Source organism: Sarcophilus harrisii, chromosome 1, assembly GCF_902635505.1.
Source record: "Sarcophilus harrisii chromosome 1, mSarHar1.11, whole genome shotgun sequence".
In the NCBI taxonomy this organism is placed as follows: Eukaryota; Metazoa; Chordata; class Mammalia; order Dasyuromorphia; family Dasyuridae; genus Sarcophilus; species Sarcophilus harrisii.
Window position 1 is genome coordinate 123,183,230 of NC_045426.1, and position 20,224 is coordinate 123,203,453.

General features: G+C 40.3%; 1 protein-coding gene across 7 annotated transcripts in view; it reads left to right on the forward strand.

Annotated features, from left to right (window-relative positions):
* KIAA0556 (KIAA0556 ortholog) overlaps positions 1–10,413 on the forward strand; it is a 271,875-nt gene extending 261,462 nt beyond the window's left edge. For 6 of the 7 annotated variants that reach the window (XM_031962770.1, XM_031962742.1, XM_031962755.1 and 3 more), the window contains 3 exons: positions 134–294; positions 453–541; positions 10,016–10,413. In XM_031962770.1, coding sequence (XP_031818630.1) covers positions 134–294; positions 453–541; positions 10,016–10,074 — 309 coding nt within the window. In that variant the 3' untranslated portion in view covers positions 10,075–10,413. The remainder of the gene's footprint in view (positions 1–133; positions 295–452; positions 542–10,015) is intronic. The other variant, XM_031962790.1, reaches the window with a different exon arrangement.
* The last annotated feature ends 9,811 nt before the right edge of the window (positions 10,414–20,224 follow it).

The window sequence follows — 20,224 nt, forward strand, 5'->3', positions numbered from 1 at the left end:
TCTGGGAATACCATTTTAATGGCCCCATGTGAGGAGACATCATGATAGTAAGCTAAACGTCTTTCTAGTCCCTTCCTTATATCATTGTCATTGTTTACCATTATCATTGTCCTTTTGCCTCCTCTTCCTCTAGCTTCTTGTTGATGACTTGTTAGTGTACAATGGAATCCTAGACATGGTCAGCCATGTGATACATGGCATCCTGCCTACCTGTGATCCCACAATCCCCTACCACACCATTCTCTTTACGGAGGATGAGGAGATCTGTCACCGAGAGAAGTACACCATTATCAGGTGGGTGAGCAAGACCTTAGGGGAAGCAGCAGTCTTGTTTGTCAGTCCTTTCTGGGGCAGTTTCAGTAGGCTGGATGATGATTCTCAGAGAGGATTGATGATGGCCATGTTTTAGCCCAGAAGATTGATTGAATCTCCCCCTTTTCTTACTTCTGCAGTAATCATGTTGAGGATCAGGATGTCCGGATGATGAATGAAAATCAAATTGTTACCAACTCCAAAAAGAAACAGACAACTGCTGACCCAGGTCAGTCTCATTTCTCTCACAGAGAGCCTTCCGTCTCTTACTTAGTACGTGCCGAAATTGAAACAGAGTCAGAGCTCATCACGTACAGTCTCCCTTTTCCAAGCTTCTCATCCCCTTTCTAAGCCAAAGTCGGTGTGTGTCTGACACTGGCCACCCTTAAGACCATGGCTAATGTGGACAGGGGCTTTGGGAAAAGGATCTTTCTAGCACGCCTTAGCACCAAATCATCTGACAAAGCCCTGATTCACCAACGTATTTAGGGAATGGGACATCCTACAACTTTTAAATAACTCAGGCTTAACCAGAATACCCTTTGGTGTCAGCATTTACTATGGAAAATCTTTCTAAAATATATACTTCTCTGTCTTTGTGAAGGCCACTTGGTAGATACAATTACATCCTTATTTTAATGGCTCTTAGTCTTACATGGCAGTGTGGCTTAGTGAATAAAGTGCAGGACTAAAAGTCAAGAGGAGGTGGATTGAAATCCTATAGTTTTATAATTCTGCGTACCTCACTTAATGTCTCTGTACCTCAATTTCCTCATCTGTAAATGGGGATGTTGGATTTAGTGTCCTCAAAGATTCTTTATAGCTTTGCTGTGATAGCAATAATATCTCTTACCTCCAGAGGACCTTAAAGGTGAAGCTGAGTGGTCACCCTTGATTCCACTACACAGCCCTTTATAGTCCATCCCAATTCTGAGGTTCTCCAGTGAGAGTTAGCATTTATCTAGCCTCAGAGACTTTGAGAACATTAGAGACTTTAAATGGCATGATGGGTATTTTACAAATGAACAAACTTTTTCATCTTGGTTGCTTTCCAGTTTATCATTTATTTTCAATGTTTATTTGAATTTTTCTCCAATTCCATCAATTTAAAAGGAACTCACTTGCATTTAAAAATATTTGATCCTCACAAAATTCTGAGGTCGGCAGGAAAAGGAGCTTAGTCAAAGGGAAGAGACAAAGGACTGGGATTTAAGAATCTTAACCTATAGTCTCGGCTCCAGCACATATTCACTGGACTTTGGGCCAGTCACTCTGGCGTTGGGGTCATAAATCTTTCCATCTGTACAATAGAAGACTTTGTTGAATTAGAATAACTCAAAAAGGTCTCTTCCAGTTCTAGATTTTTATGGTTATACTTTCTATTTTCCATAGCATAACAATGACTTTACCAGTAATAATATTCCATCAACTCTTCTCTGTATTGGTAGATTAAATGGTCCTGAGTCCTTCTCATCCTTGAGCCTACATTCAATGATATTACCCTTTTGCTCTATTATCCTTTTCTCACACATTTCTCACATGTTTGGGGGATCTTAGTGAAATCTTAGAACTGAGGTCATTGCAGATCGAAGAGTTAGGAACCTGTGTCAGTTGACCAGAGTGGATTCACTAGTATGGATTCAGATCAGAACAACCACCTTTTAAGAGCCCTCCCATCTGTCATTGGATCTCCAGTGATGGGGCCACAGCACTGACTGAGCTAGTCATAGGCCTGCCTTTCCAGGATTCTGTCCATATTTCTTCTATTCTCTTTCCATAAGTCTTTTGTTTATTTCAGTGGCATTCTCTGACAGTTTGCTTTATGGATTGACCTTGTTACCCCTCTGCCATTTGTGTGAAATAGCTCAGCTGGAAATTCTCTGCACAAGGCAATTTCCTAAATTTTGGACAATAACCTAATTGTGTGAGAACTTTACCCAAGAAAATAGCCAATCTGCTTTAAGTAGAAACAAGTCCCTGTACATTGGCCACAACTATAAAGATGATTTTTTTTATAAAATAATATTTTATTTCTTCTCCAGATACATGACAAGAAATTTTTAGCACTCATTTTTATAAGACTTTGAGGTCCAAAGTTTTCCCCTTTCTTTCCTTTTCTATTTCCAAAAAAGGTAGGCAGTTTGATCTAGTTTATATATGTGCCATCATGTTAAATATTTCCAAATTAGTCACAATTGCAAAATAAGAAAGATTAAAAAAAAAAAAAGGAAAAAACCATGAGAAAAAAATAAAGCAAGAAAAAATATATTCAGTCTGTAATCAGAGTCTATCAGTTTTTTATCTGGTTATGGATCGCATTTTTATTCAGGAGTCTTTTGTACTTATCTTGTATCACTGTATTGCTGAGAAGAGCTGAATTATTCATAGATCATCATCACACAATATTCTGATACTGTGTACAATATTTTTCTGGTTCTGCTCATTTCACTTTGCATCACTTCATACAAATTAAAGCTGATATTTTTGCTTCCACCTGTTTCCCAGAGCTCCAAAAGTCTCCTTGATTTCATTTGGCTTGCCTGACTGGTCCTTGACACTCGTGCTTAGCAAAACTTGCCTGTTCTTATATAGAATGTCCCTTGGCATCTCTGCTTGTCTTTCCGATGCTATCTTAGAACTCCTCATTCTTTATTTTCCCTATTGCCTCTCAACTGGGATTGGAATAGAGGGGCTGAACACCCAAGCTTCCTAAGTTCCAGTTGTGGGGAAAACCCCCTATCCATTATGAGGTCATAATCCTAACAAAGGATGATGACGGTGAAGGACACTGATCATAGAAAATAGAATGAACTGTGTGAGAGAGAAGGCTCTTTATGTTATCCCACAGAATCATAGAATGTTAAAGTTGGCAGGGACCAAAGTGGTTATCTAGCCCAAGTCATGTCCCTGAAGGAATTCTCATTCTAATATTCTGGACAAGTCATCATCCAGCCTCTACTTGAAGACCTCCAGGGAGAAGAAACGTGCTATCTCCAGAAGCAGCCCATTTTACTGGAGGGCAGCTCTGATTGTTAAGAAGCACAAGCCTGGATTTGTCTCTTCACAATATATACCCATTGTTCTTTGCTTTGCTGGGGCCAGATAGAATGAGTCCATTCATTCTTCTATATGACAGCCATGCATTTGGATATTTGAAGACAGTTTTCAGGTCTCTCCTCTATCTTCTCTCATTTTCTTTAAGTGATTCTGGATGGCCACCTCTGGATACTCCTCAACTTATCATGTCCTTCTTGAACTGTGGTGCCCGGAATCAAACATAGCCCTTCTAATGTGGACCAGCGAAGGCAAAGTACAACCAGACTATCTCAACTTTATTCCTGAAAGCTGTCTATGTTCTGTCTAATAAAACCCAAGGTCACGTCAATTTTGTTGGCTTCTATACTTGCCCAGATTTTTTAGGCAACCTGCCATACCTAATTGTACTTTGCTCATCTTGTACCTTTGAAGTTGATTTTTTGACCCCCAGTGTAATTCTTTAAACTTAACCCTAATGAATTCCATTTTATTAGATTCAGCCCAAAGTCGTAGCCTGCCAAGACCATTTTGAATTTTGATTTTGTCATCCAGTTCGTTAGCCATCCCTCCTGGCTTTTTGTCATCTAAAAAATTGAATAGTATGCCAGGATTGCCTTTATCCAAGTCACTGACAAAAATCTTAAATAGCGGAGGACAAAGTACTGAGATCCCTGAGGTATTTATTCTACTGATGAGTTCTCCTGCCAAGATGACATTAACCATTAATTGAGTCCAGCCATTCAGCTATTTTATCTGACTCTAAACATGTAGCCCATATTTTTCAGTCCTTTCCTCAAGAATACTATGAAGCACTTCACCAAATGCTTTATTAAATGTAGGTAAATTATATCTACAATATATCCCTTATCTACCAATTTAATAATGCCACCAAAAAAACAGGGAAAATGAGGTGAGTCTGACTTGATGTGTCCTTGGAAGATATGCTATTTTTAAAAATTCTGTTCTAATTCCAGATATTTTTTTCCTAGATTGAATTTCTAGGAATTGAAGTCAGTTTCACTGGACTTTAGTTTGCTATTCTATATTCTCCTTGAATTTTTGAAAATGACATTTCCCTTTCTCCATTTTTCTCCTATGATGCTTCTTCCATTTTCCATGATCTTTTGGATATCACTAACTGGGTCAGCAGTTGGGCTATACCTGATCATGTAAAGTGATGTAAGTTCACCAAGGGCAGCTTAGGTGCCCTCTTACTATCTCTCCTGAATCATTTAAGGTATCAGCACCATCTTTGGTTCTTCCATTTCCAGTCCAAAGGTTACTTTCCTTGACAGGGAAAAAAAAAAAAAAACTGGCAAAAGAAGCATGAATAGCACCACCCTCCCTTTCTTGTCAGTTATCATTGTTTTGTCCTCCCCAAACAGTGGTCCTACCCGTTCTTTGATTCTTCTTTTTCTCCCAATACACCTTAAGTGACACACACACACACACACACACACACACACACACACCTCTTTTGTCTTTGGCTTTCCTTACCTGCTTCTGCTACACTTTTGGCATTGATTTTTTTCAGACTTGTGTCACATACTTTTAGTAATTCATGGCTTTTCCTGTTAGATGAGTTTCTTTGTATCCAGCATTAGTGTTGTCATATTGTTCCCTTTTCTCCCCTTTCTTTAGAATTACTTGCTGTCATTTTTTTAGTTTCCCATTTCTCCTGGAATCGCTTGTAGAATTTTAGTCCTTGTGATCCTACCTATCTTTCTTCTGATGCCTTTGAAATCAACTTTCCCCACATCCAAGATCCATGTCAATGATTGCCCAGTTTTAGTCTCTTCTATCACAAACTCTAGGAAGGAGTGGTCATGTCTTCCCAAAGTGTCATAATTTCTGCCTATCCTTAGCAACCAGCTTCTCTGTGTTAGTGAGAATCAGATCCCCTTCTTAAATGATAAAGTTATTGTTAAAGATGATCTAATTGTTAGCCACTCTGGTTTTGATATAGAAAGCAATCCCATACTCATAATCTCTTTCCTGAACTGTTCATCTCTTTCCTTCTTCTGCCCAAATGGATGATTGTGAAGCCTCCTAATGACCAAACTGATTATGTTTCTACCTCAATCTCCCTTTGCCAAAATGCTTGCTTTCCCTTGGACTACCCTTCTACTTATATTCTGGCTCCTGGATTTTCTTTACATGAATTTACCTCTGAAATATACAATGATTCCTCACCCCACTTTGTCTCATTTCTTTTGAATAAGGCATAACAGCTCACATTGCCATTTCCTAGACATGACTTTCATCTCTCCTGGGTGCTATGGATATTCATAAGACCAGATTTTACCTCCTCAAATTAAGACCTCTGTCTAAATTTGGAGTATTTTGGTATTTGAGGCCACAATTTTTGTTATTCTTTCGATTTTGGGATTTTGTCCCTTTTGAACTTCAGGTTATCTCAAGTGTGATTCTTATTTTGTTTTTGCTCCCCTAAGATGTTCTTCCATTTTTTTTTTTTATCTTAAAGTCCTTTTGATTAGATTTGTAAGACTTCAGGCTAAGACTTTCTTACTAGCTTTTGATAGATGTCCTCCATCTTTGTCCAGAAATCTGTCATTATGACTTGTCTAGCCAAATCTCATTCTCAGAAACCTTCTTCTTAACCATTTTCTCTTCTGGGTCCCTTGCTTTCCATAAGAAGTCCCCCTTTGCCCTTCTGGTTTTCAGTATATCATCTATGGGAGTGCTTTCTAAATTTCTATTGGCAATATACTTTGTATCCATGGGAATCATAGTAAGTAGATAGTAGTCATTTGTTTTAATAGATCTAAGAAGTTCTCTGTACAAATAAATGTATGTATATATATATGTGTGTGTGTGTGTTGTGTATACATACATATATATGCTTATACATTCATATACACACACATATATATCTATAGACACACACACACACACACACACATCTCTTAAACACAGGCTGGAGGAATACAATCAATCTCTCTGTGGTTGTCAGGTCAACAAATAGCTGCCGTAGTACCCCTGAGAAGAAGTCATTATCTACTCCTACTCTGCTCTTCTTCCTCTGACCTTTATTGACCAGTCCCTTTCACCCAATAACTTCTGTGGCTCTTTTTTATCATTATTTTGGAAGTGAGCAGCTGCTTTCTTATCAACAGAACCAGCTCCATTATCCTCAGAAGGACTTTTTCACATTGGATGTATGTTTTTTCTACTTTGGTTCCTTTCCCTCCTACCTACCTACCCTCTTCTTGAAGTCCTGTTGTTATTGTTGTTGTTGTTGTTGTATATGTGTGTTTTTTTCATTTTTTTCCTTGTTTTAAGAACATTTCCTTGAGCTTGATAACCTAGAATGTGAGGAGACTTTCACTTTTTTACCATTTTACAGTCACCCTTAACAACTATATATTATATAGGAAACTGAGCCAAATTTATAAAAATAAGAGTAAGTAATACAAAGAGTAATCCCAATTGATAACTAGTTAAAGGATATGAAGAGGTGCTTTTCAGAAGAAATCAAAGCTATCTTAGTCATATAAAAATGCTTTAAATCATTTTAATTAGAAAAATGCAAATTAAAATAACTCTGAGATGCTACTTCACATCTATCAGATTAACTAACATGCAGAAAAAGAAAATGACAAATATTGGAGGGCATGTGGAAAAATTTGGACACTAATTCTAGGTTCATGTGTGAACTGGTCTGACCATTCTGGATTATGTGTTGCAACTATGCCCAAAGGGTTATTAAACTGTGATCTTACAATCTCACTACTTGGGTTATATTTATATCCCAAAGAGATAAAAAAAGGAAACAAATATTTATAACAGTCCTTTTTATGGTAGCAAAGAATTGGAAATAGAGGGGATACCCATTAATTGGGGAATGGCTGGATGAGATGTGGTATGTAATTGTGATGGAATACTATCATGCTGTAAGAAATGATGAACAGGATGGTTTCAAAAAAATCTGGGAAAACCAGTATAAATTGATGCAGAGTGAAGTCATGAGAACCAGAAGAACATTTTACACAATAACAGCATATATTGTAATGATGATCAACTGTGAAAGACTTAACTACTCTGATATAATGATCCAAGATAATTCTGAAGGACTCATGTTAACAAATGCTATCCATTTCCAGAGAGAAAGTGATAAACTCTGAGTGTAGGCTGAAACATTTCTTTTTTTTTCTGGCAACATGGCTAATATGGAAAATATTAGTAAAGAACTATATATTTACACACTACATTCTTTCTCTTCTCTCACTAACCTCTTGTTTATTTCACCAAACTATTTTATTTTCCAATCTATTTTACTAAATTGTTTTACTAACCTTTTTTTCTTTGTCTTGCCTAGCCAATTTCTTATTCCTTTAGTTTTCTGCAGGTTTTAATGCCTCAACCTTGCTTTTTGTTCTTTCAAAGGGTTCTGTCATATTGAGCCCTTCTCCCCCTTCAGCGTATCTTCAGGTTTTCCCAGTTTCTCTTCAGAATTACTTCTCAGCTTCTTTGGAAGTACAGACCTTCAAGATAGCTTCACAATACTCTTGTTCCTTATTCAGCTTTTCTTCTTTTCCCACAAAACCAGAAAAAAGTGTCCTCAACTAAAGAATCTCATGTCACCTTTGGACACTTCTAGTCAGTAGAAAGTTTTTCTTTATATCAAGCCAAAATCCATTTCCTTGTACCATTTACCCATTGACCCACTTGGTCGAGCAAGAAGGTACTAATCTTTCTCCCACAAACCAGCCCTGCAGACACTTGAAGACAGCTGCCGTGCCTTTCCCAAAACTTTTCTACTCTATGCATCCCCAGTTCCTTCGACTCAACCTGGTCTCCCACCCACTCACCCTAAAGTACTTTCCAGTGTACATTGTCTACCTTGTTACTACTCTCCCTCTCCTGCCCAGAGATCAGTTCTGACCTGGTCAGAGTGGGTGGAACCTAACTTTCCTTACTCCAGACACTACTTCTACTGGTGCAGCCTAATGCCACAACAGGAGAGCCATTGTGGTAGAGTGGATAGAGCCGACCTGAGGCCAGGAAGGCAAGGATTCATGTCCTGCCTCTGATCCATATTGACTGTGTGACCCTGGGCCAGTCACTTAATCTCTCAGCCACAGGGGCAGCTCTTTAAGCCATGGAGTTTTAGAGCACATGCCGGTCCCGACTGGGAGCGAGAGTTTCCTCACAGGCAATTCCCTGTATCAGTGAGATCATAGGCTCAAAATGCACCCCATCCCCACACACAATTCGCCTTCTTGGCTGCCGCACCACATACTACTGAGTTTGCTGTCCTCTTAAACCCTTGATTTTTTCCGCAGGAGGGGTTATCTAGACCCAATTCTCTCTGCATATATGTGATCCCAGGAGGTAGGGGGACTGACTTGAAGGAGTCCTAGGGACAAAGGAGGGGAGCATAAAGGGCCAGCAGGAAGGCTTTCAGGCAGGCCTGAGGCAAATGGCTCAGCAGCAGCTGCCTTCATCTTCTACTTGCTTCAGATGTAATCCTTTGATCCCAGTTTCTGATCCTAGACTGTAGAGTTCTCAATCAGGTTCTATGCCTTTTCATTGCCCTGTTCCCTGATATCACTCAGCCATTATCCTTAACTTCTTATCATGGTCCTTGAGAATGTGTAACTTTCACCTTGCCTGGGAACAAAGGCACTTCTACAGACATCCAGTGTTCTCTCTTTGTCTCTGTCTCTTCCTTCTCCCTCTCATCTCTGTCTTTCTCTGCTTCTTCTGTCTCTTTTTTCTCTCCTTCCTCTTTCCTTTCTTCACTCCCTCTCCCTCCTCTGTTCTCTCTCTGTGTGTTTCTGTCTGTTTTTTCTTTCTTTCTCTCTCCTCCCTTTCTCTCCCATTCTCTCTCTCTCTCTCTCTCTCTCTCTCTCTCTCTCTCTTTCTCTCTCTGTCTCTGTCTCTCCCCCTCTATCTCATTTTCCTTCTGTCTCTCTCTCTCTCTCCTCTTTCTCTCTCTCTCTCTCTCTCTCTCTCTCTCTCTCTCCCCCTTTCTCTCTCTCTCACTCTCTCTCTCTCTCTCTTTCTCTCCTTCCCCTCCTCTGTCTCTCTGTCTCTCCCCTCTCCCTGTCTCCCCCCTCTCTGTCTCTTCTATCTCTTTTTTCTCTCTCTTCCTCTTGTCTCTCTCTCTCTTTCTCTTCCCCCCCGCCCCTACATACACACAGCACCTCTGGAAACATTACTTTTCTGGAATCCAAGTAATTAGAATTTAGCATTCTAATTTTTTTTTAAATAGAGCTAAAAAGATCATAAATGTCATCTAATCTTACTGCCTTATTTTACAGATTAAAAAACTGAGGTCTAGGGAGAGAAAATGACTTCCTAGGGTCACAGAGCAAGTTAGAAGCAGAGCTAAAAATGGAACTGTTGTTTCTTGGCTTCCCATCCAATCTTTCTAACCCACCATGCTGTGTTCCTTTTTCTGCAGGTCACTCAATTCTTATAGTTAATGGGGGTGTGGGGAATGGGAACACATGGATTCTAGGACTTCCCAGATCCACCCCAAAACAAAGATTTATCATGAGCCAGACAAGGTTGCTGCAGTCTTTTCTCACCTTTCTTACCACTGACTGGAAGGCTGAGGTCCACTCAGTTCAGTCTGTTGGGTTCACGGGCTTCTCCATCATGATGAATTGTAATGCTATGTTTTGTGGTCTTTGAACAGCTTTACGCCCCAAGACCTGCATAAGCGAGAAAGAAACGGTGAGGAGGAGAAGATACTGACAGACTGAGGAGTGAAAAGAGTGTGGTTTAGCCAACTCTTTGCTTTGATGCCCCAAGACTCCCCCCCCAGCAGAGATCCTTCTACTCACAGGCCAGAGGAATGTTTATTGATGGATGTTAAATCAGGGCAAGTGTTGCCCTCCCTTTGCATTTGGATCTGGTACTTTGCCAACTGGAAATTCAAGAAAGAGATGGAACTGAGTTCCAGTTACCACCACCAATCAAGAGGGGGCTGGGAAAACAGTCAGCATGGATTGGAGTTTGTGGGGATGGGGGAGAAGAGATTCAGAAGTTAAATTGCTTGGAAAAAAAATACAGGCATTGCTGTATACAAACCTAGAGGACAAAGGGCCATTTGAACTGTATTTTTCTAATGGATTTTTGGTTGTTTTTGTTCTGTTTTGTTCACTTGCCATTCTACCAAGTTCCTTCCTGCTCTCTCTGAGCCTTCTCCTGGGTACCTTGTCAGGCTCAGGCAAGCTGCAGGAAAAGCCAGTTTAGTCTGTAAAGGGAAATTGGCCTACAGGGAAAAGAATCTGGTAGAGAGAAGAACAAGAGAGCATCTCCTCCAGCAGGTGGCCCCGCCCTCAGAGTGAGCTCAGCAGTTATAGGAAAGAGGCTGGGCCACAGCCAAGGGTCAGCACTGCTGGTGGAGATGGTCACAGTGCTCCTTCTTTGGGTGGGGAGAGGCATGGGGGTTGCTGAAGGAAGCTGTCCCTCCCCCTCTTCTTCCTCCAAGGATCAATTCGAGGGACACTAGGTAATCAGGCAGAAGATTACTTCCCCTTCCATTTTTTGGTGGGACAGTTGGGAGGCAGAGAATGGAACATCTCATGCTCATACCCCTGGAAATTTTCATATAGAATACCTATTTCATGCAATCTCTCATCCTTATACCATTCCTCCCAAATTCTTGGTGGAAGAGTGTCCAAGGGAGAGCCACTAAAAATGAGAAGCGTCTGCAGACTTTCTGTGCACGCACACACACACTTCCCGGGTCTTAACTATTTCTTAACTCTCCAGGATGAAACCCAAAGAAAGAAAGTACATAATGTCAGGTGTCATATAGAAAGAGAAATTGCATCCCTTCCTTTAAAAGCAGTGCAAAGAAACAAATGGAAGAGAGCCTGGAGGCTGCCTGGGTCCCAAATGTCCCTGAACTTTGACAGAGTGAATACAGACCAGACTTGGTCTGAAGGAAGGAGAGGGCTGGAGGCCCTCCCTTCTTTGGTGGGGATGTTATTTGCCTCCCTGGTTGATATATGTCCAGAAGGAGGATGCCACCAGGCCCATCACTGCAAAGATTCCTCCTAACACAGGAGTCCAGTAGATTGAATCAAAAGCAAAGCTCCTCACCTCAAACAGGCAGCCCAAGGTCTGTCCCTGAGAGAGGTGGGCTGAGATCTGGGGAGGCTGCAGTCGGTCAGTGGTGATCCCTTGCAGTAGGATAGAGTACCTCAGATTCCTGGTCCATGAAGGGCAATTGTTTGTTTTCAGCACTTCCCTCAAGAAATGGGATGTTGCTGTCTCATTTACTATTGCCTCAGTTCCCTGCACTTTGACCTGCAAAGGGCTTACCTCCCTCTCCCTTCCCCTTCCTATCTTCTCCTCCCCACCTCCTCTTCCCCCTCTCCCCACCCCCCCACCCCCTGCATTATTTCCCTATAAGCTCCTGAAGGATAAGACCATAGGACTCTTTAACACTTTGAAAATGTTTAGACTTAGACTATCAGGTCCTTCTAGTATAATGGTTGTTTCTACCAGTCCCAAGTTACCAGTACAGTCAGTACTACCCCTCCCCTTTTATTCTCCCACAGTGGGAAACCAGTCTCAGCCCCTGTGCCATGAGCTGTTCAAAATACATCTACTTCCATCTATACACCAAGTTCTTATCAGGGAACTAATTGGTTTCCCAGTGGTGGGTAATTTCTTGTTCCAAATATTAATCTCTTGTTTTTCTGGCACCCAGCCTGGAGACAGCCCATGTACTGTAAGTATGTTACTATGCAACAGAAAACCTGAACAAATATTTTACAAGATTTGCAGATTAAACGTAAGCAGCTATGCAAATGTGCTTTCCATTTGTAACTTGTGGATGATATTAAGATCAGGATTTGCCCCTCCTAACTAAAATTTATCATTTACTCAGCTTTTAAAAAACCCAGCTTCTCTGCTCTTGCTGAATGCTTTCAGTATATGGGGTAATAAAGAACTGTCCTCCATGTCCCAGCTCTTACAAAAGGCAAAAGTAGAAAGAAGGTCAGATGTAGCTTTTAGCTTAGCAATTCAAAACCCTGTTGAGAATTTACCGGCAACTGACAAAATTACAGAAAAACCATTCCATGACCATCCTAATACAAGCCATTTGTATATGTCAGAATTGTCTGTATAAGGGAGCATGCGTACACATGCACACTCACACACACAGAATCTCTATTATTGCTATGACTGTATGGACCATAGCTAGAAAAGGATTGTACAGACATTCAACTTCAAAGAGATTTATATTATTTTCCCAAAGTCAATAAAATATGTTCTAAAAATGTTGTTTTATTTGGGAGGTGGGGATGGGGATCAAGGATTCAACTACAAATATAGCCGATTAGGCAGTCTTCTCAGTCTCATCTAATGGGAAAGGAAGGAGGGAGGAAAAGAGTAGGAAGTGGAGAAAACCAGGAAGAGTGGGAGAAAAAGAAGGAATAAATAAAATAATCTGAGGTTTCTCAGTAGCCCCCAAATCTGCCCCCCTTCTCATCTCTTTCACCCACAAAACCCTCTTCAAAGGAAGGACCGGAGGCTGACCTATGGCAGGTACCTGGCTGAACCCAGCCTTGTGACAGTGAGGAAAGGCAGAACCCACCTGTCTGATTTCCTCCAGTGCTGCTGCCTCCTGCATTCTAGAAACATGTCTCTTCCATCACTTTGTCACCAAAAATGAGACCCAACTCAGAGGAATTTTAAAAGAGCCCATAAGGGTGCTTAAAACCACATCCCCTCATTAATACATCCCTCCAGGGTGGGCCACGAAGAGGGCCACTGCACACTGTCGGTTGCCCACTGAGCCCAATGAACAGACATTTGACCTTGGTCTTGGCTCGGGGTTTTCAATGAGGCATTCATTTCCCTCCGCATCTTTCTTCCAATTCTGGCTTGTTTTTTTTCCCCTGATCTCCCCACCGTGACAAGTGAGAATAAATCACGTTCAAGGCTGCTGTCAGAGGGGCTGCTCAGGGACTTGTTTATTTTGTGTGCACAGATTAGACAAGAAATTTAAAAATTAAGTGGAGTGACTGCCAGAGAAAGAGAGCACTAAGAAAGGACCAGGAGCTAAGGAGCAGTTCCAGGTTTTTAGAGAAAGGCAGCTGTCGTGGTACAATTAACGGGAAACCTTTGGTTTTAAAGAAATCACAGCTTTGATGGTAACCATCAACAGAATATGCCACAAAGCCCAGGAAAACCAAATGATGGGGATTTCTCAACTGGAGACATTTCCAACTATGCAGCAAACCTACCTCACCAAGAAAAAAATGAGCTTCCACCCTCTTCCCCCAGTGCTTTCCAAGGCAAATTACCCAGCTCATCAAGCAGTGGTGAACCAGATTGTGCTTGGAGAATCTGTTAGACCTCTTTGGGCACATTCTGAGGTCTGACATTTCCCAACCAGAAAACACATATGGAGAACAGCAGCCTCCCTCTGTTTGCCTGATCACTCAGCAAGCTCAAGGCTGTCATGAAAAATAGGAGAGAAAAACTGCAGCAAACCTGGGGGTTCTGTTTTTCTGGTGATGCTCCAAGACAGCCATTCCTGGAGAGTTTCAGAGGGCAGTACCCCATGACAATCCTCACTCCCCCCACTAGTATCACTCCTCTCTCTCTGGACTAAAGGTACCAATTGTGTAGTCAACAGGAACAAAACAAAACTACCTGAAACTCCCAGAAATTGGAGGTATGCCGGACATCACCAGCAAAGGGTTGTCAATTCCCTGGCAGTGCATTTTCTACTCCGGGGATTTTCCATGGTGAACCCATAGGAAGGGGTGAATGCGTGTGTAACCACATCCTTTTTTTATTTTTGAATTATGCATTGTTTTGTATTATCTATTCCTTTCGCTAAGAGTTTATACTTCCCACAGCAATGTAATAATGGAAACTTTTTTTTTTTAAAAGAATGAGACAGCCCCATAGAGGTCAAGTTTGACTTTTAATTCAACAACTTTAATTCAAACAAGGCCTGGTGTTGATGGGGTAGTAAAGAGAACACTAGAGTTAGAAGACCTTTATTTAAATCCTGGCTTTACCATGTACATCCTGTGCAATTCTTGGGAAGTTGTTCAACCTTTCTGGGCTAAAATATTTTCATCTGCAAAATGAAGTTTCTCTAGATAACCTTTAAGGTCCTCTTCTGCTCCAAGCTTATGATCATGTGAAGTACTCCCTGCCCTCTACAAGCTTTCCTCCACTGAAAATATTCAGGTTATCCCTAGAAAAATAGTGTGTACTTGGGAATAGCCTCATTTTACTGCCAAGGAAACAAGACTCAGGAAGGGTGACTTATCCACCAAGTTGGCTGCAAGGTGGAAGCTAAAACCCAAATGGTCTAACTCCTCATCCAGGGCTTTTCTGTATCACGATGACTGGCTTCAATCAAAATCCCAACCTGTTGAAAAGTGTGGATTACATTAGAATGTCAAATCTGGACCCCAGGATGCAAAAAAATAGAGCTAGGAGATTTTAGTCAGAAACACACACTGGCTGTGTGACCCCAGGTAAGTCATTTAACCTTGGCCTGCCTTATTTTCCTCATGTGTAAAATGGGGATTACCCCCCCAAAAAAAAGGGGAAACCACCTTCCCAGGGTGGTTTTGATGATCAGATGACATAATGTGTATATGTAAAGCAAACCTTAAAGGATTATATAAATACTAATTTATCCTGGAAATTGGCTGGTCTGACTCATTTTCCCAAACAAAATTATTTTGCGGTCTCTTTCCATCCTTTTCAACCTCAACCTGTCCCCCCCCCCCACAAAGAATATAAACTCCCTAAGAATAAAGGCTGTTCATTTTTTAAAAAACTGTGTCCCCACAGTGTCTTGTATGTAGCAGACATTTAATAATTACAAGGCCCTCCTAGAATGGAAACTTTAGCTCCAGAGTTGAAGGTGACATAATTTAGAGCTTCAGTTCTAGGCCAGAGAACAGGATTGAAAAACAGAGGAACTTGGGTTGCCCTGAGCTACTCGATCCAATCTAATTTGATTCTACACTGAGCAAACCTTCAGGCTAACTTGAGCACCTGGGCTCCCAATGAACTCACAGTTTTTGCCGGGCTCTGGAAGGGACCTTTAGTACCTTGGACAGCGATTGAAGTGGGCAGCTCCTCAGGGCAGTCCAGCCTGCAATCTTTTTCAGTTGGGTCTTGTCAATACTGACACCAGAAGGTTTAGCAGGAAAAGAAATTGATCCTGAAGACTTTCCAGAAGGAATGGAGATATGGAGGTTATTTGGAGTGTGTCTGGATGACATGCAAATCCTATGCAAATGAGGGCCTATTATGTTTGGCTTCCCACTGCTTTTCATGAGCCCGGTGACCTCCACCTCCCCACCTGCCTCCCTACACACAGAGAGGGACCAGTGGTGCTTGCTGATCATCATTAAAGAATCCAATGAGCTTACTCTTGACCTAAAGTGAGGCTGCTGCTCCCCAACCATTTCCAGGAGCTGAAGCATCTCTTTGGCAGCTTCCAGGGGTCCACAGCTGCAAGGGGCTGATAACGACCTGAATTTTCTCCTGGGAAGGCACATAACCCTTTTGTAATTAATTCTGCCAAGCTAGTCAGTGCCAGTTAGTGCAGGCAGTGCCCACCACAAGCTTGAATGTTCCAAGGTGGGGGAAGGAGACATGCCTGACTCCACAGGGCAGGGCATCATTAGCTCAGCCTTGGGATTTCAGCAGGGAAATTTAGGGTTAGGATTAGGGTTAGGGTTAGAAGCTGAAGATCAAAGGGGGGACCCCTTGTGTTCACACATGTAGCATGTTATGGATCCCACATTTGAGCTTATGCCCTTCCAACTCCACATTCAGTTCCCTTTCCACTATACCACACTTCTTTCCACATATCATGGAAGGCATTTCATCTGGAGAAATCATCTAATCAAAAAGATAGAGAGTTGGAATGGGTGCCCTCAATATCTACTCCAGACTTTTCATTTTTCAGATGAGGAAACTGAGCCTAGAGCATTTAAATGCCCCAGATCACATAGCTATTTAACATGCGAGTCAGGATTTGAACTCAAAATGAATATGCCATCTCCTCAATGTGGAACCAAGCAAAAGATCCTAGAAGTGATGAATAGTGGCAAGTTCTCTGGGGGTGTCATCAGGACACTTGGGTTTAGAGCCCAGTTCAGGTGCATAATCTATAAAATGAACGATTGCACTAAATGATCCCAAAGAGTCTCCTCTACATCTAATGATCTATGACTTTCAATAGCCTCTAATCAGACAAAAAAAAAAAAAACATGAAGTCCACTCACTTTACTTATAGGTAAGTCTTTCGGGTCCTCAATGCATTTCTATTTTTACTTTGCACATGCTTTCTTATTTTACAACATTTCCAGGATGATATCAAATAACACTGAGGAAAGAAGTCATCCTTGCTTAGTTTTGCATTTTCTGAGAAAATTGTTAACTGTGTGGCTATGGGCCAGTATTTCTATTTCTCAGCCTGAAAACAACACTTCCACAGGGTGGTCTAACAAGTTGGTTATGAGGAAAATGCTTTATGAACTACCTTACAAGTAAGTATGAGCTAATTCCATTATCTGTTTTCCCAGCCCATAACAGATTGAGAGCAGGAGATTAGAGGAGGCTGGGGAATAGGGGAATCTCCTGGAAGTAACACAGTGAAAAAGTCCAATCCACAACTTAACAAGGAAAGAGAAGACCAAAAAGGGTGAAAAAGTAGATGCAAGAAATCTAAAAGCCTAGTGCCAAATGGAGGTGCCAATAGTCCTAAACACACCTCAGTCCTGTCCCAAATACATTTGAAAAGTCATATAATAATCTTAGAATGATATTTATAGGAAGGATTTTCTTTTTCTCTTACTATACTGACTAGCACAGCAGTGACTTAATGTTCATAATAATGATGCTGAAATATCTCAGCTGCATTCAGCATGCTCTATTGGAAGAAAAAAAGTCTGCTGGTAATTCCATCAAAACTAGGACAAAAGAATAAGCTTCAACTATCTGGAAACTTCACTTATTTGGAAATATCAGAAAAATGAGGTGATTTAGTGATTTAGTGGGGTGATTTAGATTCCATAGACTCTGGTGCTACAAGGCTTAGGACCTGTATTTTAAGACTTGGCTTTGCCAGTGACTAACTCTGTATGATCGAAGCCTTTGAGATCTAATTTGTTCATTTGATAAAAAGGAATAATATAATTTTAACAAAGGGCAGAGGTGAGAATAAAATGAAATTCATATGTAAAGTACTATAAAATATAAAATGTCAATAATAGTCATTAAAATTAATCATTATCATATCAATTATAATGGAAATTTTATAATAATATTAATTTATGTACCTTATATGTAATATAAAATATGATATAATCATGTCATATGCCATTCTTAATCATAAGTAATATTATCACAGTGTATTACTTATGTTATATAATATAAACATTATGATATAAGTATATATGATATAATAAAAGTATATTATGTTGCAATATAGATATAATTAGTATTAATTATAATTGATAACAGTAACAAAATAATAAGTTCCCAGTTATCTAGGGAATAGTAAAGAATAGGAAGGAACACTAAACTCTGGAGTAAGAAGGGCTGGGTTCAAAACCTGTTACTAATGCTAACCTGTGTAACCTTGGATAAATACTTTAACTTCTCTGGGTCTTATCTGTAAAAATAAGTAGGCTGAACTAGATGGCTTCAGAGATTCTTTCCAGTTCTTGATCTGTGATCCTATGAAGTGCAAAATTTGGTTATCCAAAATAAATTCTTCCCTTAGAATTCTGGGTAATGGAGATTTCATTATAAAAACTTAAATTCCTATATAATTTTAAAAGTTCACTAAATGCTGTCACACTCACCATCTGCTTCCATCATTACAAAAACCTGTGAGGAGGGCAGAATAGAATAATATCCCCATTTGACAGAAAAGGAAATCAAGGCATGGAATAGAAAAGTCAGTTGCTTAAGGATGCAAAGCAAGTCGGAGACAGAGTCTAATCCCTCATTACGGTACTCAACAGCACACTGCTCCAGTATCTTGTGGCCTCCCGCCATTTCCATCAGTCAGCTCTCATCTATTAAATATTGACGATTTTATATCTTTGTTCCCTTTTCCTCTTCACAAAACTAATCTCCTTAAGTAACAGGACTGGTGTTTGCTCTCTTCCTTCCTCTCTGCACAGAACCTGGACCACAGTCCCCCAGCAAAAGTTTGAATGAGCCTACCTTCCCTCTAGAGCTTACATGTCTATCAGTCAGTCAATAAGCACTTATTAAGCTCCTACCATATGCCTTTAAATATGGAAAACTACTGTGTGAGCAATAAAGCACCATAAAGAGAGTATTCTTATTTAAGGAACCAGGGAAGAAATAGTTAAGCTAGCTATGATGCACTGAGGGTCCATAACTGAATGTTAGAGAAAGGAAGCTTAAAACTTAGAACATAGCATGTAGACATTCAGAACTGATAGGAACAATAACATAGAAGGTTAGAGCTGGAATAATCAAATTCAATCCAATTTTACAGAGGTAACTTGGACCCAAAAGGAACGAAGGAAACAAGCATTTATTAAGTGCCTACTCTGTACCATCCATCATGCTAGGCACATTACTAACATTTCATTTCATCCTCACAACATCTGACTTCTTCAAGGAAGAAATGCTGTATAAAGGAGAAAGGAGAAAGTATTAAGTAGAAATCAGAAATCCTGTAATCTAGTCCCTTCTCCATCCCCACCTTAATTCCATTCTTGCCAGCATGTCAGGCTGTACAAGCTTTCTGTCCCTTTGGGAGCCTCAGACAGCTCTGAGTGGCTCTCAGGCTGTGGCCTGTGGCTGTCAGCTAGCCCCATGAGGTGAAATTCCAGCTCTAATCTTCCTCTGATCACTGCCTGGCTTCCTCTAATTGGCCTCCAACAGGTCTAATTCTCTGATCCCCTGAGGAGCAGGGGAAGTGAACTGGTGTCCCCTCTAAATCTACTTATCTGGCCAAAAGCTAGATGGGAGAGACAAGCTATTTAATAGCTCAAAAGAATATGCCAGATGGCCATATCTGGGGTAGAAACGCCTCACTTAATAATTTTGGGTTATGGCTTTCACATAAGGATCCCCTAATAAACTCATATTCAAGGTATTTGTAAGCCTACATCCACTCAGAAAATTTGTTATCAGCTTTCACCAGTATGTTTACTATTTTTTAAATTGCATTTGATTTTTTTTCAATGAATTGTTACCCAATTCCCAAAACACATTGTTATGGAACTCTCTACTAGTGGAGATCAATGTCCCACTTTTCCCTACAGCACAAAAATCTATTTTTTTACCTTCCAACTTCCCATCACATTGCAAAAATAAAAATAAAAATAAAAAAAACAAATATTCCCAGCCAACCAAAACCAATTCCTGAACTGGCCATGTGCAAAAAAAAAAGTGCTTTAATATGGATCATCACCCTGAAGAGGAGAGTAGCATGCTTCATCATGGGTCTTCTGGAATTCTGGGTGCTATCACCTCGATCAGCGTTCTTAAGACTAAAATTTTGTCTTCACAATGTTGTTATTGTATGTAGCATTCTCCTGGTTCTGCTCACATCACTCTATTATTTCATACCAATCTTCCCAAGTTTCTTTGATACCATATCTTTTATAATTTCTTATTGCACAATAGTATTCTATTACATCCACAAACCATAATTCATTCAACCATTCCCTAATTGATGTCTCTCTCTTTAGTTTTCTTTCCACAAACAAAAAAAGCTTCTATAAACATTTTATACACATGACTCCTACTTCTCTTTCCTTGATTTCTTTGCAGCTATTGTTTACTTCTATTATTCATCCAAAAGTCACAATTAGTTTAAAGCAAAGGCTGTGAATGAAAAAGCATAATA